Source organism: Anomalospiza imberbis, chromosome 3 (genome assembly GCF_031753505.1).
Source record: "Anomalospiza imberbis isolate Cuckoo-Finch-1a 21T00152 chromosome 3, ASM3175350v1, whole genome shotgun sequence".
NCBI lineage: Eukaryota > Metazoa > Chordata > Aves > Passeriformes > Viduidae > Anomalospiza > Anomalospiza imberbis.
Window position 1 is genome coordinate 60,864,789 of NC_089683.1, and position 23,758 is coordinate 60,888,546.

General features: G+C 38.4%; 1 protein-coding gene across 6 annotated transcripts in view; it reads left to right on the forward strand.

The window, feature by feature from the left end:
• Positions 1-23,758, forward strand: part of ARID1B (AT-rich interaction domain 1B) — a 326,002-nt gene that overhangs the window by 73,962 nt on the left and 228,282 nt on the right. For all 6 annotated transcript variants that reach the window (XM_068184669.1, XM_068184668.1, XM_068184670.1 and 3 more), the window contains one exon: positions 7,137-7,283. In XM_068184669.1, coding sequence (XP_068040770.1) covers positions 7,137-7,283 — 147 coding nt within the window. The remainder of the gene's footprint in view (positions 1-7,136; positions 7,284-23,758) is intronic.

Consider the following 23,758-nt stretch of genomic DNA (forward strand, 5'->3'; position numbering starts at 1 on the left):
TTACAGGCATGTGTGTAAGTCCTGTCCTTTCTGTAGTACTGGGTATGACTGCATTGCAGACTGGCAGACTGCAGTGTCTTGTGAAGACAGTTAAGCTACCTTTTTTAATGAACTGGCTTGTGTACAAGAAGCAGTCTGGCTACAAGAGTGTGGATCTCCCTTTGACCTAATTCTCCCTTCTGTGGAGCACGGCAAATTAGCTGAGCACAGCTTTTGGTGTAGGCTCCTGCCAGTATCTGAGTTAGTTTGCAGATCTGTGTGCTGCACTGCAGTCTTCAACATAGGCATGCATTTAATGACTCTGCAAAATCCACTACCTTACAAGTTCTGGAATGGGGATTATTGTTCTGCGACACAGAAACATGCTTTTTATGCTTTTGTTTCCATGCTCCGGGTCACAGGGTGGACCAGTATCAGGCCTAGTGTTAATATTTTAAAGGCTCTTAATAAGATGCTAAAGTTCATACTTCAGTGTAAAGGCAAGCAGTGTAGGAAAGACAGTAACACAGGTGAACATTGCAACCAGTGTATTGTCAAAAGGTCAAAGCTAAGTGATAAAAGTGATAAGAAGTAATAGAATTTATAGAATGTATGAATAAAATGCCATCGCATCAGGATTTCAGATCTACCTCTGATTAACAGCCTTGACATCAACACCCAGCTTTCTACTTGGTTTGCTTTTAGATTTTTTTCTTTTTTGTCATTCAGTGAGAAGGATTTTTAGCCTCCATTAAGATTGTGTGCACAAGCATGCTGGGGTTGAACATGTTGATTTGAGACAAGAGACCATGCTGCCCTAACTGTGACAGAATATTCTACTGAACATGTGCCAGAGAATTTCCTTATGCTGTATAAGCATATTATATTTTTCTCCTTCCTATATTCAGCTAAACATACAGAGGAAGACCTGGGATTATGTGAATTTGAAAGTTTTTTATATGAACCAGACATTTTTGTTAAGTGTGTGAAAGTCAGGGAGTTAGTTTCCCATTACAGCTTTCTGTTGGTAAGTATGGAGAAGTGCATGGTTTGAATGTTTGGAGGAAAATACTTAGGGTTTGGCAGAGGCCTGACTTTGGAAATCTAAAACTGAAGCAGAAGTTGTTTCAGAAATCACAAGTGTTTTATTTGAATGTTTGATAGGAACTGAGTGACATCTTTCTTTATAGTTATAACTGAATTGATCACTATAAAATTAAAATAATTAGAATTAAACACTGTAATCTTTTGTTAACTGAAGGAATGTGCTGTTTTACTCCTAGTGTAAAGTACCCAGGTAGTAGGGTTTTATTTTTCTGAGAATACCCCTCACTATACATTTTTAAATTCTAATTTCTATGTAATTACAGTGTTACAGATGCTAAGAACGTGGAATGTTACTGATGATTATATTACTCAGGATGGTACTTGTTTCAAAAAATTCTATCTCACTGTTCCTCAGCAAAGTTGGCCACTGTAGTGCCACTGTAAGAACCAGGTAGTGCCATCCTTTCTTCTGAGTGGCACCCCTGCCCCTGAAGTTCAGTTTTTCTTCTCTCTGTAAGCCGGGCTTATTGAGGATCAGGCCAGACAGACCTGTTTTCCCCAGCTGTGGTCCACAGCTTCCAGGTTGTGTTCCTGACTTCTGCATGTATCATCCAGGGAAATGGATATCCAATATCATGCCTCACTTTTTGGGCACCCAGCAGATTTCAGGGAGAAGCAAGGATGTAGCCAGGACTCTTCCCCTGTAGTGAGCATGTCATGGTATCTGATGTGTGCGGGTGGATCGCAGAGCGACTTCGCCGAGCTTTTTGTGATAGGGACTGTGAAAAGCTTCTTCCATTATTGACTGGATTTAGCCATCGGGATGTTGTAAAAGGACAGTAGCTGCATATTGCTAGTTTTATTAGTGTACCTATGCTAACACACTCATTCTGTTACATTTTAATTTTTAAAATTATTATAATGACTCTAATGCTGTCTAATGAGCCTTCTTCTTTGACATCAGTCATGGATTGCACATGCAAAAATTGCTTAAAACTTCCATTTCTATCAAGGTATTACCTGGAAAAAGAATGCCTGCCACCAGGTTTCTTATTCAAACAAAAATTAAAGAAAATGGGCTAAGTTATAGGTTTAGTTGGATTTTACCCATCTCCTCATTTTGGCTGCCAATTTTGTTCCTTATATTCTCCTCTTTTCTTTGTTTGTGTTCAGAGTGGTGTAATCAGTTATGGTCAGTCATACTACTCCCCAAATAATGCTGTTTATACTGTGCAAGTCAGATAGTAGTCCAAAGTAATTATTACAGTTTCTGTGCTTGCCTAGAAATAGATTCAAACTCAGGTCTGTTCTCTCTTCAGCTGTCCCAAGAACATCTGCACTACCACAGGCATGATGAAGTTTGCTAAATTCTTGTCTCCTGCATTGTGTGGCCACAAAAAATATGAGTATAAGGGAGTAGGGGAGGGAGGGTTTACTTTTTGAAGAAAGAGGATGCTTGGGTCATTCACTCCAAGCATTGTAAGTAATTGGCTGTAGATCAGTTTTGTTCTGGGGAGATTTTAATTAACCTTTTTTTTTTTTTTATGTATGCTGTTTAATAAGCATTTGTCCATAAGCAGTATCTTGTGATTCCCATCAGTAAAGCAGGATTAATTTGCATGTTGTTGTTTGTTATTTATATAAATAGCCAAAGCCGTTATATGGAGTGTTCTGCTAAGGCAGTGGTGATGACTCTCTGCACTGAAGAGAACAGCATCCAAACATATATGTAGCATTAAGATTGTTAATGTATTTTAGGTGGTGGTGTTGGGTTGTTTTTCTAAAACAGTTTGAATTGGGAGGATATGGAGGAAAATTCTAATGTAAGTAAGTGATATATAAGATCAGTAGAATTGCCTGGTACCCTTTCTGAAACCAGTGTCTGAAAGCAGATTGCTGGGGGAAATGTTTAAGAAAATGGAGCAGTCTTAGAGCTTTGGCAGTCAAGGTGTTATTGCCTCTTCAGGTTGCTTACATTTGTTACTAAGTATCTTGCAGACCAAAGTTTCATTGTCTTCTCCAGAGACTCGACTATCTTTTGAAAAGGGTTGAGAACGTAGTCATGGCTATATCAGGGCTGATCAAGAGTTCATGCAGCCCTGTATATCCTGCCTCCAGTGGAGGCTTTAATTGGATGCCTGGAGGAGAATCAGAACAAAGCAAGCATGTGATACGTCCCCCAGTACTCTTCAAGCCTCCAGCTATTTTCACTTCAGGGACTTCCTGAGCCAGATGTGGCTCTATAAATTTGGTAACCCTCAGAGGATGTCTCTTTTGTGAACTTGTCCAGTCTTTGCTTGAGCCCACATAAACTTTCAGCTTTCAAAACATCAATTTGGCAAGGAGTTGTAAACATCTGCTACCTCTGTGACTAGAAAACCTGTTTCCCTCTTGTTTTGAAGTTTGCTTCTGTTATTGAATGCATCCTAATTGTTGTTGGACAAGATGCTTTTGTAGCTTTCCACCATGTTCCTACTTCCTGGTGTCTCTTCCATCCTCAAAGGATTATAGGTGCTTTTTATGGAAACTGTTCTATACCTATGATGATTCTTGTTGTATTTCCCTGAACCTTTTTGTCTGACCCTTCCTAGTAAGTCCAAGAAGTCAGTAGAGGGGGATTTTCTTTTGCTGTGTTGATGTTTCCTAAATCTCATCTTCATTCTTCTCTCTCTTGATTTATCCAGAACAGTCATCAGTGTTACGTAGTCTTAAATTATTCAAATCTCTGACTTTTCTTTTTAAGCCGTACTGCAATTCTCACATACCAAGGTGGCTCCAATTTAGAGGCTGTATATGGTCATTAGTAATTCAGCTTTTTGAATTTGATTAGACCTCTGGACTGATACTTCATGGTCCCAAGCCACTTCTGACTGTTCATTTGTCACTTTATTCCATTAAAAGTTCCATCAGATTCAGAGATATTTATCAAGTCCCTCATAAAGGACTCCAGCATAGGAACACTCCAAGATTTTTCCACAGTGCACACTAGAGCCAAAGATTTTGTTAAGTTTCTCTGTGATGGTGTTGTGCTCACTGTATCTCCCCTTATACCTTCATCATCATTTGTCATTTCAGACTCTGGCAGACCTCCTACTTCTGATGTGTTTGAAGAAGTGAATCATTACTCATTTGATTCCCTTTTCTAGCTGTTTCAACAGTTCTTTCTGGCCTGTCTTATTATATTTGAAGTGGCAGAGTTTACAGTCTTTTCTGTTTTCCTCATTTGGACCTGGTGCTGGCTTATTGAAGGGGATTGCCTTTTTGCCTCTAGAAAGCTGCAGTGAGCCTTGCTGGTGTCCCTTTGCTCTTATCAAATATTTCTGAATGGGTGGTGAATATTGTTTCTGTGCTTTCCATGTGGTTATTGTTAAACAGCTTTGATGCTGCCAGTCAGATTTTATTTCTCATAGCTGTCTGAGATTCCTTTTAACAAGCTTTCTCATTTTTGTGTAGTTACACTTTTTGAAGTTAAGCAGGACAGTAGGAGATTCCTTGGTTTTGATTGTTCCTGTAGGGATGCTCAATTTAACTCCTTTATGGTCACTGATGCACAGTGGTTCTGCAGCTGCAGGATGCAGTAGTAGATGATTCTTGCTGCTCTGGACTGAGCCAAAGGCAGTGGCTCCTCATGCAGGTTCCCTAACCAGCAGTTCCATGGAACAACCTTTGAGTTATCTGATACTGTGGTCTCAGCTTTGTAGTCTGCTTACTCAGTCTGTCTGGGAGGAGTTGAAATCTCCCCCTAATCAATCTTGCAGTGTGCCTTTTGCTGATCTTGCTAGTGTGCTGCTGTCAGCGTCGTAGTCTGGCCATGCATGGTGTTCCAGTACTCAATCTTCTTTATCTGACCAAGCTCCAGACCACTGCTGCTTGGTGAGGTGGAGTTTAATTTTAATTAGTTTTTGAATACTATCTAGCATATAATGTTACTTTGTTATCAGCTGTCTTCTCCCTGAATTTGTACCCTAGGATGATGCCTACTAGTCACCCCACAAATTTTTTCCTTTCTACCGTATTTCTTATTATGATTATTATTAGTGCTTTTGTTTGCTATTTGATGTTCCAGTGATCCAGTCCACCCCTCTTTGTGTAGAAGTCCATGTATTGTTAGAATTTCTTATTGCCACTCTATTTAATCTGCAGTCACTGTGTGCCCATTTTTCATTCTTTGATTCTTCTCAGCATCTTCACTTGATGTCCCAGAATCTCTATGTCTTCATTTGACATAACAATACCATGCTTTTTAACCATGTGTTCTTCTAATCCCCTCTTCATTTTAAAATTTCATTTTCTTGTGCTTTATGTGCCAGTGACCTGGCTCCTATATTCAGGTAAACTCCAGCTCTGCTGTTCAAGTAACTTTATCCTAGAAATATTCTGGTTGCTCATGCATCCGATCTTTTGCTTTGTTACCATCTGGTCAACTGGGCATTCAAGTTCTCTCCTTTTTTTTTTTTTTTTCTTCTTTTTTTCTAGCAGCCCATATTTTGCTGTCTTGGTATCTTTCCTTTTCTTCCTGGTGTAACTGGAACCCAGATGGACCACAACATAGGTTTCTCCTCAGCATTTCATAGGAACCAGTCCAGGCTCTCTGACCTTTGCAGATGATGGGCAAATCACCATGTGGTCTTCTGTCAGATCCCAGACTCCAGCTGTCTGTTTGCCTGATGATATTCCAACCCACCCTTTTTAGTTTGCATTATAAAGGCCTCATTTATGCATCACTGGGGAGAGGGTATTTGTCAGAAAGGGTTGCTTTGGTCACAGAAATATTCAACTGCCTGTGAAATTATGGGAAAGGAAATGGAAGCAAAGGCAAAGAGAGCAAGTGCAGGAGTGGGGTTACAGTGCTGACCTTAGGAGTAACCAAGAGGTAGGAGTGCCAACTTCTGGCATAAGTAATAGGAGCAGATCAAGTTGTGATAACAGAAACAGCCTAAGCAGGTGTTTAAATTTAATGTTGTATTATTATTATTATTATTATTATTACCTAGCAAATACTGTTGAATGAATGTAGTGAATTAACTTTAGGTAGAACAGGTGTTTGCTTGTTGAATAAACAGACATTGTTGTATGAGAAACAGTGGGAATAGTTCAGAGATCAAAGCATTTCAGATGTGCTCAGGTATTTGAGACACTTGCTTGGGGCAGGGATGTGCAGGACCAATGGGAGGTCCGTTCTAGAATGGAGAAGTCATGTGCTGCATCTGAAATGATACTAAATTCCAGAGTTTGGGGAAAAGCATGGGTACCTAAAGTCAAGGAAATCTGGACATGATATCAGGAGTCCATTGAAAGTGTGCTCTTTCAAATACCTTGAGAAAATGTCAGTGTCTATTGATACAAGGCTTACAGACTAAATCAATGCAGAAAATTTCTCTGACACTGTAATTGACTTGGTTTTGGTTCTAACAGATTCTCAGTTGTGTGCAGGTTCTCAGTACAGGATACATGTTCCAAGTGGTGTGTAACACATTATTTTGTTTTGTTGTTATTTTTTTTAAAAGTATTATCTTAGTAGGGGGGAGAAAACTAAAAGAGATTGAACTTGACAAAACCAAAATCTTGTCAAACCCCAAGACTTTTGCGTAAGGCTTACATACAAACAATAAAAACCTAAGGATTGCGGGCAAAACATTAAGTAAAAATTAGCACCAAAAAAACCCAAAACACAAAAGGCATTTCTCTTTCAATGTCTGTTTAAGAGTAGTTGTGCCTTTTTTCCACAATTCAACTTTTGGGTTAGCACATTAGAATGATTCCTGTGTTGATTTGCCTCACCAGTGTGCCCATAGAGAGCAAATATTTCAAATAACTGCTTCTGTGTTTTAAGGGTTGGCATTACAGAATTGTGATGTTCGGAAGCATAGCATTTTCCCTAGAAGCTCCTCTGGAAAGAGTAACTATGCAGAGCACTTGGGCTTACTCCTCCTGCTAAGGCAAGAGGATCTAAGGGCTCCCATTAACTGCTGAGTGAAGGGGTCAGACCGCTGGGTCAAGTGTATAGCTGAGAATATCACTTCTGCTGAGATTGCCATGTGGGTGGGACACAGCTTGATTTCATGTCCTGCTTCCACTCATGAATTTGCTTTGCTTGGCTCTTCCAACAGATCCCACCTCAGTATGGTCAGCAAGGTGTAAGTGGCTACTGCCAGCAGGGCCAGCAGCCGTACTACAACCAGCAGCCGCAGCCCCAGCACCTGCCGCCCCAGGCACAGTATCTGTCGCAGGCCCAGCAGAGGTACCAGGCTCAGCAGGTAAGCACTGTCCTCCTCTACTGACAGGCACCCTGTGGCTGGAAGTGTAAAAGGAACCCGTGTGCAATGAGCAAAACCCACCCCTCATCTTTTTGAGGGAACAGTGTTAATTAAATAACAATAATTAAATAATAAATTGACCAAAATAAAATAAACATGGAATCAGACCACGTCTTTCTGAATGGTCTTCAGAATATATGCACTAATACATCTGCACACATTTTCAGACTTTATGTCGTACCATGTCTTTAGGGTAAAGCCAGTGCGAATGTCCCAGCATCTGTGCTTTTAAAAACAGGTAACAACTTCTTGATGAGATATCAGTGGATGCTGGAGCTTTTCCTTGCTTTTGTTTTGTTGTTTCCTCACAAGACAGAGATTGTTGAGAATTCCTGCATCTGTTGTGGTCACTGCTGTTTTAGGTTTTTTGTGGAGGAATTCAAGGCATTTTGGAGTTGCTTTGTCAAGGAAGCTTCTTAAAATATATTTTAAATGGATATTGCAGCTATTAATTTGAATGCTGTCAGTTTGCACATCAGTTAGGGAAACCGTACAATCCGTTATCCATTGCTGGTTTTGAATTGTGCTCTTTATATTAAGCATTAAAATTAACTTCAAGTGATTCTGTTTTTAACCAAGATCAGAAGTGATAATGTATGGGTCTGGTTCCCAGAGCTGGAGAAACACTTGGATTTTAGATACTGAACAAAATGGATGTGCATAGCTGATGCAGCTGAACATGTAGACTCAGTTCTGTCTGCAGTCTCAGCTCTGTTAATCATGGAGAGGTGATCTGGAAATGGAAGGATGAAACTAAAGCATACTCACCATCCTGGGAAATCTAACAAAAGTGAGTTGCTCAAGACTGGATATTAGTGGAAGCATCAGCACTTGCTGCAAAGTCACTGGGGAATTCTGTCAGGCATGGTTGATTAACATTTTGCGATTATGCTGGTGCAAAGAAATCTTAGCTTGAAATAAAAATAGTGTGTAAAATAAACTAACAAAAGATGCTGGAAGTGGCAATGATACTGGAGACTCCCCTCCTTTGACTTTAAAATAAAGCTATGATAATTTCACTGTGTAATTACATGTTAATTTTTCTTCATCTACATTTTAAAATTCCATTGAGAATTAACTTTTTTCATTAAAATGCTGGATGGTTTATGAAATAGAATTCTTAATTGTATCTATGATATTCTTGTAAATGTCACCACATTCTGTCTTTTGGATTATATGTAACTGCAACTTTAAAGATTGCAGTTGTGCCTTTAAATTTAATTTTCTTCCTTTTTTACTTAGCCATTAAATGCTTGATTTCTCTATGACTTGAAAATACTGTTCATAAGCATCTTGGTGAAGTCTCAGCAGATAAAGACCTAGTAATATGGCCTATAAGATAGAAGAAACACAGCTGCTCTAGTGTCTACATATCACTGTATATGAAATTGAAATGGATTTTTTGCTGCCTTGGACACCTTGTCATGTTATAAATATACTGTCAGTTGAACGGATTGAATATTTTGGTTTAAAAAATATACAAAACATTCCAACTTTATAGGCCTTAGGAGTAACAAGGTACTGATTTATCTGTTGATAGGTGTTCCAATTACATCATTTGCTATCATAGCTGGGAAAGAGAAGGTTTGTGCAGTGAAGTGAGAGGGATCATAGAAGGATGAAAGTAAAATTAGAGTAAAGCTTTCCATATATTTTGAATTTCTGAGAACTGGGATGAAGAGAAAGGCAGGGGCAGATTCACAGGTAAAAGATACCAGCCTTGATGGAGCCAAATTCCCTTTTTGAGGATTTGAAGTGACACTGAAGGACAGTCAAAATCCAGGCTCCAAGGCTGATGCAGGCATCTTAGGAAGGTCAGTAGGCATTTTTTTGTCTCAGTCTGCAAGGTGAGATGATGCATTAGGTCCTCACCAATACAGCCTCGCAGTTGGTAGTCCTTTCTGTGAGAATTTTACCTGAATTCTTGATGGTATATGAATGGCTGTTCTTCAGTAGTGGTCAGCCTCTTAAGTTTTAGACTCTGATCCCAGGTTCTGAATTATATGGTAATTCCACTGTGTAATTGGAGTATTTGTGTGTAGATGGGACTATTTTGTATAAATAATAAGTAGTTCTAAAGCACCTTGGGGCTTGCTTCTTTCCTGATCTCCAGATTGGTTCCATAGCTGCTCTTCCCCCTTTCTCAAGAAGAATCAGCAGGTGAACACTTCTTCTGTCATATTTCTCTGTAAAACCTCACCACTGTGCACTTTCCCATTCTTTGAGAACTGCTCATCTACAAAACAATTCCTAACACAAGAAAGTGAAGTCTATATTTCTGACACTTCAGCAGAAGTGTTATTTCTCTGCTGGTAATGCATAGTAGAATTACCATCAAGTGAAATAAAAAAATTAATACTAAACAAAAACCAAAAGAAGTTGGGAGCACATGTCAAATTCTGCTGCTGACAGAAAAAAATTACAAACTGTGCTTACTTAAGCATACACATCCCTGCTTATATGAGACTGATTACCTTGGAAAAATAAAGAATTATAATTTATGTGATTGAAGTTGTAGCAAGAGAAATAGGAGTAGGTACTTGTTTAGTTTTAGGAGAGATGCCAGTTTGGGGAATGTGGGTGAGAACAGAGCCAAACTCATCTCAGGGGCACAATGGAAGGACAAGAAGCAATAGGGACACGCTGAGAAAAGGGATGTTGCAACTCTCTAAAAGAAACAAACAAAAATTATAAACCCCATAAAATTCCAGAGAGACTGCAATCTCCATCATTGGAGAAATTCAACTAGACAAAGCCCCCAAGCACCCTGTTCTTGCTAGGCTTGCTTTGAACTGGAGGTTTGACTAGATGACCTCTCTCTGGAGGTCTCTTCGAATATATATGATTGTGTTGCTGTGGCTTAAAACTGGCTTTACATTTTCTAAACACAGTTTTAAAATAAACTGCAGAATCATATATTACCTGTTGCACCAGTTGGTGTATCTTTCTTATTTCTGCTCCTAAAAATATCAGTACATCCTGTTTATATAATCCTGTCAATTAGAAAGCTGAGGTAGTTTCAGTCATACAATCTGTCATCCTTTCTGTCTGTCATCCTTAGTTTTGTTCTTTCTTTTCAGCTTGCAAATTAATTTCCTTTGTGTTTTCTATATTCTTCATTAACCTTTTTTTTTGTCTTTCTGTATTGATTTTGTGATGTGAATGTGATTGAATTGGTTTTGCTTCAGGAGGGAGAAGAGAAATGCTAGACTGGGGAAAGAAGGCTTCTCTAATTTGCCTTCTTTTCCTGTCTGCATTTTCTTTATTTCCCTTGTAGATTTATGTCAAGCTACTTGTTTTGGAGATTATAAAGCTGAAAATAGTGTTTATTCTGTCTGGATGATGGACTTTTTCTTGCCACCAGTTTCCTTTTATGTAAAAGCCCATAGTGTGATGATCTGGGTATTCTGTTATAGGGAGAAAACTGATGTGAAATTTCTTTCAGATGATGTTTTATTTTTGCTCTTTTAGACACATTGTGAGCGAGCTCCTGAGGTCAGGTATAACTCTGTGTTGTGCCTTAGAATTGGTGCTCGTCTTCATTTCTCACATATTGTGGAAGTGTGAAGCCATTGCTGTTTTTCCTTGACTCATTTGAATTCAATATGCAATCTTGTCTTATAAAAGTAAACAGATAAAACAATTTCTGGGACTGTTCCAGTGACTTGTGACTTTCATTCTTCTAATAAGCATAGATGGGAAGGAGGAGAATGGGATTTATTTGAATGTTTGAACTGTTAAGTTGTTTAGATCTTTGTTAAATTGATTGCATGGTAGGCAGAAAGGGAGTTTCATAAGAGGTGATTTGATAGTAATACTGGCACAGTTTACTATAGAACCATGTTGTAAGCCAGCATCAGTCATCCCCTCTTCATATCAGGAGCCTGCTGTGTAAAAACCATTAAAGGAAGAGCTTTGTTTTAAGCAAATTTATTGCAGTAGCAAATTCATTGATCATTAGATATTGCCAGTAGATGTAGATGCTGCCTTGGTTTTTTTTTTTTTCTTTAACTTCTTTTTACCTTTACTGCTCTTCAAAAGAAAAAATAGGAAGAAAGATGTGCTATACTACTATAGTGTTGCCCTTGGCAGAGCTTTTCATCTTGAAATGGCATATAAATGAATAAATGCTTCGCTTGTTTTTGCAGTTTTAAATCTTTTGCCATAAGTAGAAGTGATATTTTGTTCAAGAATGTAATGTAATTGCAAACTTTAACTGTCATCATTAAACATTATTTTGTTAAGATAGTGTGATGTATATTTTTGGTTATTATGCTTTCCAACTGGCTTGTAAACAGCCATGTTTATATATTTCCTTGCTTTATGTAGCATGTGTTCATATGTATTGAGATAGAATCGTGCCTTTAAGCTTTATTGTGTTATTTTATGAATTGGGACCATATCAATTTTTGACAGATGAAATGGATCTGCAAAATAATTATGGTCGCACTCTTAGTTAAACAAAAATAGTGATTTTATTCTACACCTATTGCTGTTACCCTGAATGAAGTAATCTTTTCTTTTACACCTTCCTGGAAGCTCTCTGCTTGCAAGTTTCCAGAATAAAATGCTGATCCTTTTTCTCACATACAGTCATAAGATTAAATGGGGAAAAAGTCCAGGTCCTTGAGGTGGGGCCTGCATGTGCCCTTTCCTGGGGCATTGGTCATTCTGGTTAACTGTGTGCATGAAGATTTATTTGTGCTTGTACAACATTTGTTGTGGTTACTATGGGTTTTTCTAAGTAGTTCAGGCTTGCTCTTTAGTCTGCTTTTACTTAAAAGGAGAAAATGTTTTATAAACAAGCAAATGAACAACACTCTCTCACTGTCTCACAGGTTTTATTTAGGTGTTCTAAAAGCTGGCCAAAATCTTGTTTTCCCCCCAGAATAATATACCTTACCTACTGGTCTTGCAAAATTTTTTTCCAACGCAAACTGTGTACGACTAATAAAGAGCAAGACTAACTGGTGGGTTTTTTTTTTCCCTGAGACTGGGCCAGGGGACAAATGCAGTTTAGGCCAGTAGGAATTTGTGAATTGTTCTAGTAGTCACAGGTAAAAAGGCATCTGAAACAGGAAGGCCGTATGTATGAGAAGGTGGGAAGCATCTCTGGTGACACCTTGGTCATTCTCTCCAGGCAGAGGGTTGGAGACCACTGATGCTTCCATAAGGGTCTTCCCTATGTTTCCCTGAACTGGGATCAGTGGTTGTAAGTAATCTCAGTTTTAAGCCTGAGATGATGATGAGAAAGTTCTTTCGCAGACATCTGTTTCTAGTGTTGAGTCAGTGCAAGGTAGGACAGATAAAACATTTCCTGATTTAAAACAGTCTTTGAAAATGTGAACAAAATGTGAAACTAATTAATCTGTTTTCATGTCCAATCTGTATGACTGTCATGAAAACAGAACAAATTGTATTGTGGCAAAATGCACCAAATTATTAAAGTGATTTTGGTACAATGAAGATGAAGTATTGTTTTTAAATTCAATGTGAACTGCTAAAGTTCTTTAAACAGTATAATAAGCAACATGTTAATTATCATTGTCAAGCTGTTTTGGGGTGTAACACTGTACAAAAATAGTATTGTAATAATAGGAATAACTGTCGTACATGCAAATACCAAATTCACAAGTAATACAGACAGTCCTCAGTGAGTCCAAACTGGTATACCTCAATGCAATTACTCTTTATAGTAAAATCTTCACTCTTAACCTACTCAAAATTGGCACAGAATTAGCAGTCAACTGTACTGTAGTTTAGTCTCAAATCCTTCAGACTTAAATTTAAATTTGTTTTAAGGACTACCATACAGCTGCGCGTGTCTTAAAAGTTGTAATAAAAATCATTTGTCCTTCTGTCCTTTTTAAACTTTTGTGTCTGTAATCATTCTACCACTAGATGAGTGGTTGCACTTAATATTTGTTGAGTTATGAACCACAAGAAATCTGGGAAAGAACAAGCTTGTATGTTAGTCTGACATTTGCTGCCAGGCATATAGGAAAGTATTCTTTGTGGAAGTTGGCTATTACAGTTATATGGGAACTCATAATCAAATTTAATGTTTAGAAGAGATAGTTGCCTGCTGTCAGCAGCAGTGGCTGACACAACTGCTTGTTGTGTACCATAAATCCTTCATGGCTTTTGTCATCTCAGCAACAGAGATGCCTAGTACTCAGTGTATGTACACTCACTCCATTCTGAAATGCTGGACTTGTTTTTAGCTTAGGAGCAATCATATCCTTCCCAGAGTGGAGAGGTACTTGGGGGAAGTAATGTAAAATATTTAATCCCAGGCTCATAACATTAAGAACTCAGATATAGATATAGATATAGATATAGATGATATAGATACAGAGATATAGATATAGATGTAGATGTAGATGTAGATGTAGATGTAGATGTAGATGTAGATATGGATATGGATATGGATATGGATATGGATATGGATATGGATATGGATATAGATAGATATACTTTGCCAACCATTTCAGCCTCTCTTATGGGGGGACCTGAAACGAGGGACAAGGAACACCAATAGTATTTCTTTGTATGAAGGCATCAGTTTTGGTACACTGAACCTTCTGTTGCCAACGTACTTCAGAGAGGTCAGATAGATACCAAAAGGTAGAGTGCAATATTGGCTTCTTGCATCTGTAGTAAAACTTGACTGGCCTTGGGGAGAGCAGAGAAGGGAGCAGGCTTTCAGTAAATGGCTTCCAAACTCACACACCACAACTTAAATCCTAGCTTCTAGTCAAGCCACCAGTGACCAGCACCTGCTGAACACTGATTTAAGAGCTGTTGAAATACTATAGGAACCATATTGAACTTGTGCATAAAACTGATTTATCCTTCCTGAGCCTTTCTTAAGCACATGATATTTTCAGGAAGGACAAGAGGAGTTTGAACCCTTGTAGGTTCAATGAGTACTTAACTGATTGAAATCTTTGCCAGTTAGATCTCTGCTTTTATAAAGTCTTATTTCATAATCATGATGCTGCTATAATAGCAAATAAGTGTTAAGCATAAGGCTATTTATCTGATGGAGGTTACTTAGCTCAGCTCAGTGAAACTGACTCCTGTGCTACATCTTCTCCCAGTAGTGGGAACGGCTGATTATTGTCCATTTGGGGACTGCTCTGTTTGCTCATCATTGCTTATATCATTCTAGGAAATGTGTCAAACCTCTCTCTTTTTTTCCTCAGTGAGTTCTCTCTGTATTTATAAGATTATAACAGGTGCTACCCTGTCAGACTTGGAGAATAATCTTCCAGAGCCAAGTAGCTAGAAGGAATAGAGTCAGGCAGAAGAAGAAAGTATAATTGTCTGTAAACTCACACCTGAGCACAAACACAAAATTGAGGGCATAGCACAGAGCAGCAGTCACAGCAGTGCAGGCTTGTTTTTGCTGAAGGCTTGTTGACCAAACCCAAAAATCTGCATTCAGATTTAGGGAAGACTTTCTTGGCCCTGTTATTTTACAGAGAGTGTTTACAGAGATTGTGATCAATTTATGCAAATAAAAATCCAACTCCAGTCTGTTAGGCCTGAAGCTGTTAAAGTTAGCATGTATAACTACCCCTTACACATACCTGTCTTTGTAGTAACTTGGATTTGTTAAGTGATACTACTGGGAAAGGAGAAGTACTTTATCTTGCAAAGTGGTACTACTGTTCATGTATAAAATGCAGCGAGCTTGTTTATACTTCTGTTTTATAATCTTCCAAAGGACTGTCAGTGAAAGAATTTGTTTGCCTCTGAGTTGTCTCAACAACTGAACAGCACCTTCAGTTTCAAGTTCCCTCATTGTAATTAAGCATTTTCTCAGTATATATGTTCTTTTGCTGTCTTCATCTCTTAATGGTTTTCTGCTGAAAGCAGGCTTTTTCATTTGAAGGCGGAATTCTGAAGGTCAGCTTTCTTTTCCTGAGAAACCAGCAAGTGCACCTCTTCAGGCATCTGCTGCTGATGGGGGTTTGATGATACCTGGCTGGATAGTCAGAAGAGATAGGTCAGCGCACGTTGCAAACCTGTTTGGCTGGAATGTTCATGACCACCTGTATCCTGCTGGTTTTTAATTTTTATTCCTGCGTTTTTCTATCATTCTGAGCCTGGCAGATATATTGTAGCTTTTGTGCTTGAAAGATACGCAATGCTGAAAGGCCTAAGTCTTGATTTTTTTTCATGTACTAAAATGAAGTTAGCATACAATATCATAAAGAAACTCTGGCAATAAAAGCCTCCCTTCAGCTAAATTGGAAAGATAGAAAAGTTAATCTCCTAGGAAAAGGGAAGTCTTGTTTTGCTAATTTTAAGCGATCAGTTACTTACATGCAATCATTTTGTAGATTTAGTGAGCAGTGTCCATAACAAAAATCTTCACAAAGTATTCTAGTGCAAAAAGCAGGGGTGCTGAATCATTTGTTCAAACTAAAAACTTTGGTATTTATAAGTAAATAATCTTAAAGCATTTTTCAGCTCAACTACAAAAACTATGTAAAATATATCATGGATTTGGTACGCTATGCTTAGAGAAAGGTCTTTTTAACGAGTTTAGAAAGACAGTAAGATACATGTGTCCAAATGTATTTCTTAAAGTTCTCAAAGCAGTGGTTTGGCTTTGATCCACAAAGTGTTGTTGTTGTTATGATAGTGATATTATTTAAAGTTTCTGAGTTCTGATTTCTCACAGTATTTAAATCGTAGAAGGTTAATTAAAGCAGTTCTTTATTTTGCAATTGCTTTGGAATATTAACCTCACAAACCCTGCACTAAATCAGTGAAGTGACAGAACTGCATTTGCTTTATAAAATAACTCTATAAGAGCAAAGAAAAGCCATCTATAGTTCAGTGCCATTAATTGCTTGGCATTTAGATATTAGCATAGGAGTCAATTAATTAACTTGATAGTAAGACTACTGGAATGCAGGCTGATAAAAACTATTTTGTTATAGGTGATTAGTGATCATAACTATTGTTGCTATCCTTACCACTCTCCTTACTGCTCAAGGAGGGTTTTCTTTTAATGTTATTCTGACAGCTAAATGAATATCCCAGAAATAATTTTATCCATACCTTTGAAATGTAGCAGTAAGTTAAACAGAATAGTGAATTTATCAGAAGATACCCGATCATGTAATTGTGATTTATTTTATGACCCACTAATCTGATGGCTGTTAATTGACAAAAGTTATGTCGGCAAATATTTTAGAATATAAGGGCATAAATGCTGTTCTAAGAAAAATTCTAAAATGCAAATGGAATAGCATTCTGAATTAAGTGATCATGTTGTAAAGTCTAAAAACTACTAATAAATCTAAGTGGTTGGGTTTTTTGTGGGTTTTTTTGTTTGGGTTTTTTTTTTTTTTTTTTTTTACTATTTGTTCGGTTTGATTGGTTGGTTTGGTTTTTTAGTTCTGTATGAGCAGTATATATTCCAAATTTCAGTGGTCTTGTAAATTGCACATCATGGCCAGTTGCAATATAGCAGTATTCTCTTATGGCCTTTAAATTAACACAAATTATTTTCCTCAGAGGTAGGGAAAATAAGTTTGTTAATATTCCTGGCATAAAATCTAACACTGTATTTTTTTGGCTGCATTTTCTTTAATAATTGAAGCTGTTCAGTATGCATATATTTGGTTTTATTTTCTGTATTTTGCATTGGGATTTTGTTGTTGAGACAATGAATTATCTGAATATTGACCAGCATATCTTTCCTATGCATTCATTATCCTTTCCAGGACTGTAGTAGGATTTTGAATAGATTTTGGAGCATGCAGCTGAATTGTTACAAGGTGTTTTAGTTGTTGCAATCAGATATGTACAACAAAGAATGAAATAGCAAATCAAAATAAATAAGATAGCACTTAAAAAACAAGTTTACCTTTACATGTTGACAAAACTACTTGGTGTTTATGTTGCAGAAGATAGGAGAACAACTGTTGGTCTTGGTGAGCTGTCCCTCAATAAATCAAGCTCTGGAAGAACACAGCCTTTGTGTCTTTCTCATGTTTATCCCTGACTGCCAAGAAGCTATCTTCCACATGCATGTTTGTAGGTAGAAAGCTAAATAACCAGCTATAACCAGTCTGGGATTTGGGTCTCTGCCTGTAGAATTCATGAAGATTGTTCTCCTTCACCCTCACATAAAAGAGGATCATTGTTGTTTTATTACCTAGTAATCCTTTACCAACTTTTAATGAATGTCACTGTTTTTTCACTGCTGTATTAAAGAGTAGTCAGTGGTCTGGTCTCAGAGTTTTAAGTTTTCACCACTTCTTTCATTTGTCCACCACCCTCTTACCCTCTACTCCTACCACTCCCAGCACCTGCCTAGCTGGGAATATTTTCTTTTGAGAAATTGTGGTTGTGGTGATGGTGGTGAAGACTTTCCTATCTCAAAAGAATAAAGAAATAGTTTACTGCTGTTGGTTTAAACTGTTGTATTGTGCAGTCCATTGAATTGCTTCTACTGGTGGGCACTTCTTTTTGGAAATTACTGTTCTTTTCCCACTCCTTGGACTAAGATATTGTTCAGTGTGGTGGGCTAGATTTAAAGATTTTTGCACAGATACTCTGTGTCTTCACAGACTGCAGAGAAAGGGAGGATGGTAATGCAGCTAATTTTCTTCTTCCAGTAGGCAGCCTCAAATATAACACACTAATGCTTTCACATACTGAAAAACCAAAGTTAACCAAAACAGTAGAGACCAGTTGAGAATACCTTCTTTACCAAGTCTATTACAGACTTTTTTGCATCTGAGCTTTAGCTCTCTCTCCTATGATTGTACTGTTGATAAAATAGTAGGTAAATCTCCTCTCAGTTTTTATTTAAGGGCTCTCTGTGGTGGAGTGTTAGAGGGTAAGTTAGCAGGTGTCACTGGACTGTGATAAAAATTGTCTGTTATACGATATAGCTTTATATATGAGGGACAGGGGCTAGGAAGCAAACCTCTCTATTCTGTTTTTTTTAAAATGTAACCTCAGTGATGTTTTGCAGCCCTTCCTCACCGATTTGCAGGTTTTAATGAGCCTTTAGATGAAGTCCTGGCTTCTACCTCAAAGCACAGACAGAGACGTGCCCCTAAGAAAACACTGAAGTAATGTTTCCCAGTCTTGAGTGAGGAAGTCTCATCCTTGGGTACCTAGCTTGATTAGCCTAGAGGTAGCAGCTGCTCTTGGTGCAGCTTTTCTCTTTATTCTGTAAGCTGGCTTCAGGCTTTCAGCTCTTGCTGTAAGCTGCGGGCAGTGCTCTGACCTCATTTCTGCCAGTGAGCTGTATGCTTGGGAGAGCTTCCTCGGTGGCAGCAGGCAGTCTGGGGCAGGCTGCTGCCCTCTGGGGCACAGAGCCCCCCATCTCTCTGCTTCTGCAGCAGCTGAGTTGAAAGAAATGGCAGGTCTTAAATCCTGCCTCTCTCCCACCTTTTGCCGGGTTTAGCTGTTTCTTTGGGGTGCAGAGCTGTTCCTCAGCCCAGCTTCACATCTCGGGTCTGCTGAAGCGATGCATTCCTCCTGGAATTTTAGGAAGGACTAGTGTGGCAGGGCAGGATGCTGGATGGCACAAAATCTGTAAGTCACCACATTAACATAGTAGTCTGTCCCAAGTGACTATAAAGAATAGAACATGCAAAACCAGCCAGGCCCCTTTTTTAAAAAAACCCTTTTTTGTTCTGTTTTGTTTTAAATATAGCTTTGTCAGTGAAAAATGGCAGGGAGAGGAAGGAGGGGGTGTAGAAAATGAAAGCGTGGTTGGACTGTCAAGCTTTGTGGGTTTTTTAGGAAAAGTCTAAATAACATGGGAAAATGCATGGAAATAAAATTATCATTTTACCCCCTCATTTCCAAGTTACATTTCTCAGATTACTTCTTTGGACTCTCTCTCATCTCTTTATTTACACTGGAACTTTAGATTTGTAGAACAAAATCCTACCTTTTTTGCCTATAAGTGAAGAGCTGACAGCTGTTTATCAGGTTGTGCAGTGTGCAACAGTCACATTTTAATACAAACATCAAACTGGACTATTTTTCTTGTGGCATGTTACAAGTATGAGAGAGGAAAATGAGAAGAAATGTCTTGTTTCTGATTAAATCCACTATTGATATGCTCTGTGATCCATGGAATGCAATAGTGGCAAAAGAGAAAAGTAAGATAAGGCTTTCTGAGAATGATTTCATCTTGGAGCTCTTCCTGCATCACTTGCTTAATGTGGCTCCTGGAGGCCATGTAGCAAGACACATGTGAAAATGGACTGGAGCGTTGAGGAAGAAAGACCCTTCTGGCTTGTTAGTTGGCTCAGGTTACCTAATATGCAACTAGAAGCTGTGTTGTCCAAACAAAAAATCTTCCTGTAAGATATGGGGAGGTTTTTTTGACCCTGTCTGTGCTTAAAATGTTTTCGTGTATTCTACAGCAAAAATCTTCTGACAGGTAGTCTGACTTGCTAATAACTTCTGGAGAATTCTGATGAGCTGACCCTCAATAATATATTTGCTTACCTAAGTATCTTTTGCATCAACTGCTGCATAGTGTATTTTTTTCTTCCCTCTGCAGTGCCTTACGACGTAACTTAGATGTCATTTCATGATAACTAGGTTCGTGAAGCGAGAAAATTATGTTACCATTGTAATTTTTTTCTGAATCAGCCTAACAAAGGATGTCTAGGAAATAGTAAGTTTTAGAAAGAAACTGCAGATATCTTGGAAGGGACAGTATCAATAACATTTTAAGAAGGTGATGAAGTGTCTTATGGACAATGACTGGTCTGCACTTGAGGCATGCAGACTGGCAGGTTTTTCAATTGTCTCCATGTACATGGTAGGATTTTTCTCTTAGAGATTAGTTATGATTTCTGGATTAATTTCTTCTCTTCGAAAAGGAAGGGGCTATTTTGCTTTGGCAATTTTCTGAAGTTGTTGGTTCCCTTTAGTACCTGTAAAGATGTTCAAGACCAAAGTTAACTTGATGAGGCAAGAGTATCATCTTTGTTTCTGAGGGCATGTTCCAGCCCTGGCTTGACTGTGAGCAAATGATAACGACCTGAAAGAGCTGCAGTTGCTGCTTGCTGGTCCCACTGACATAGCAGGCAGCAAAATAGTGTCAGCGTGTTGCAGGAGATGCCAACCTAGTGGTTGCCATTGTTCAGAACCGCTGCTTTCCTTGTCTCCATTCAGCTTTCCGTGGTGGTGGTAGAGAGTTGGCGTAAAATGATTTACGTATTCTGGTTGTGAACAGGGTTTATTCAGTTCATCACGTAAACACAGACTCGTGCGTTTAAGAGGATTACCAGACTGCATTGGTAATCCACCTCCGGTGGTTAGCACACTCTTCTTTTTTGCTGGTGTAATAGGTGCAAGGACTGACAAAACAATTTTTTTCCTGCAATCACCTGTTCCTCCTGTGCAGCAAGAGACTTGCTTGCTGGTTTGTGCTGGTTTCTCCAGCTACAAGATACCAGTTTTCTTCAAGGCTTTGCAGGCTTCTGTTTCATTTTTTCCTTCCCCATTTCTGATTCATAAAATTCAAGACATATAAGTATGTATTTCTTCTTGACCCAAGAACTTCTGCAAGAGTCCATCTACTTCCTGCAAGACTTTTGCAGACCCTCTGGCCAGGATTCAAGCAAACATCTCTGCTCTTTTGTCCTTAGTGGATCATTTCCCACAGGGCTGCTTGCATGAGGCTCAGTGTTGCCTGCGCCCTTGGGCATAACATTTCTGAGTGCAGCCTTACCTACAATATTCCTCTAACAGGTTGGCTGGCCTTTGTTGTCAGTTTTGTGCTACCAGAGAATATACAGCTTAGGAGGTTACATGTTAGGTATTAGGGTTGGGCTAGAAGTTGGCTGTTTAGGGATATGTCACCATTCTGGTAAGTAATTTTTTCTTTATTGTAGTCTTAGTACAGAAGGTGGAAATAGGGGAGATGTGTTGATACATACTTATCTACACAGAATGAACAGATGCTTGGTTGACTGGTTATAAGGCATGTCCTTCTAGCATAGCCCATAAAATATCACTTGGCTTCTTTCTGTTCAGTAGTATTCCTTCAGAGATGAGTAAAATACTCTTGTACTCTAGGGCTGTCCACTTCTCTTGGCTGCTCTACAGGGTACTGATTTCCATTCTCAAGTGGTCTGAGGCAAAAAACAAAATAAACATTTGTGTTCAGTTTTGCTGTTGTCACATTGCTATAGAGTTTGCTGCTCTCACACTTGAAGTCTTCTTAAGCTTAACCCACTGAATCAAGAACATGGGCTAAAATAGTTTTCAATGAGTTTTTTTCAGATTGAATTCTAGCATATTATTTTAAATAAATCATCTTTATTCTGTTTAACCATTATGGTACTTATCTTCCTGGGTGGTCATGTTATCCCTCTGAAACTCACTGCAGTAGAAGTGAATGAAGCCTGAATGACATTTCTCACCCAGGCTTCCTTTAAATGTGGTTTTCCCTCAAACATTAATGTTTTCACTATGCTTTCATTTTCCATTAAAAATAATTTAAACTATTTAATAATTAGATCTAATCTTCTTCGGCAAAACTTAAAACAAATGTGCATTGCATCTACATGGTTTCAGTCATTTTTGGCACTGTATTCTTTCAGATTTGCAGAGAACACATCCATGTGGACAGGCTTGCTTGTCTTAGGCTAGGTCCAGCTAGGGAATGAAAGCGTGACACTAATTACCATTGCACATGAAAAAGGGAAAAAGCTGTCTGGCAGTGGCCTGCTCCAACGTGGTTGCAGTATAATTGACTCCTGCAAGTGTGGAGCCAGGCTCATGGCTGGCTGCTGCCAAAGAAGGGAACTTTCCTTCCTCTCTTGCTCACCCAACCCTTCCCAAGGCCAGCTCAACACAGTAAGCTGTGATAAAGCTGAAGGGGAACAGGTTACTTACCTGGCAAGTTTTAAGTTGCACCATCTAACAAAGTGGTCTAATAAAGACCAGTAATACAAACTAAGGGATGTGTGTCCAGCTGCAAGAATTGTGGGAGGCAGGAACAAGGAGCCTTTGACTTTATTGCAGTCCAGTATGTAGGCTCACTCCATCACTTTAAACCTCTGTGGTAGTGAAATCCCACACCAGAATTAGAGACTTTGAAAGTCTATAAGATGAATACAGTAACAGAGAACAAGAGGGATGAAAATATCCCATTTCCTCCCTTACTCCTTAGACTACACAAATCTTGAGCTCCATATACCTCAATGTGCAGAAAAAGCTAAAAGTGTACATAAATAGGAGATTAATAACTAGTCCAAGCTCTGTGAATTATAAGCAATTGGTTGTTATTATTATTGCTTCCCAAATATAATAATTGTTCATGGATCATTTTCTGAGCAGCTTATTCAATATATAGGATTTAGGGTCTGTCTAGTCCTTTTTTTTTTTTTTTTGTCTACCTACTTTAATCATAAATGTGTTTTTAAAAGTCTAAAAAAGTCTAAACCTCAGTTATTTTGAGTATATGTTTATGACTTGCTGATTATTTGTCCTTGTGCTTTTCTAAAATCTGATGGGGGAAACCCTGACTTTAGTTATTTTACAACTTTGTTGACAGTTTGTGCTGTAACAGCTATGATATGATTGGGTTTGTGCCAAGTTGGGAAGTTCTGAGTGGAAACTTGTAGCCTTCTGTTTATAAAAGCCTGGGTTTCTGTCTTACACACATGCTCATCTATGGGAGGAAGGATTTTCTGTGATTCATAAAAAGTCATAAGCTTTATTTTGAAAGCCGATGTCATTGATGGATGAAATGCTGGGAGTCGAACAAAAAAAAAAGTCAGGAATCCCAGGAGAAGACTGAGCCCCAGTGTCAATGGGGAATTCCTCAGCCATGACTGTAGCACAACACGTGGTAACATGTTTCTCTTACCCTTATGTTCCCTCTCTTCAGTCCCCGATAAATCCATTCCTAGATGCTAGAAAGAAAAATGACCTTTCAAAGCTGCAAGAATTGCCAATTCCATGCATTTCCTCTGTGACAGACAATTTACTCTAATACTTCCGTCCTTATTTCTTACCTCTCAAAATCTGTTGTAGCTATTCTGTAATATGCTGTATGTTAACAAAATTTCCAAATGCAGAACTGAAGAAAGGCAGTAGGGATTTTCTCTCTTCTGTTTTTCAGTGAAAATGATACTAAGCACTGCTTTGGTTATGAGGCCAACCTCTTAGTGAAATATGCTATTATTTAATCATTGTGTTTAGGATATAAATGGACTGTTTTTATTGGACAATACATGTGTATAAACAGATAAAATTATGCACACAGTCCCATGCATATTTCATCTGGGAGATTCCCAAGCCTGCAGTTTACTGAGAGCAAACCAATCCTTTATTGCTCAAGAGCCGCTTTCCAAGTTTCTAGTGATCCAAGTATCTACATAGCTTTACAGAGAATGTAAGAG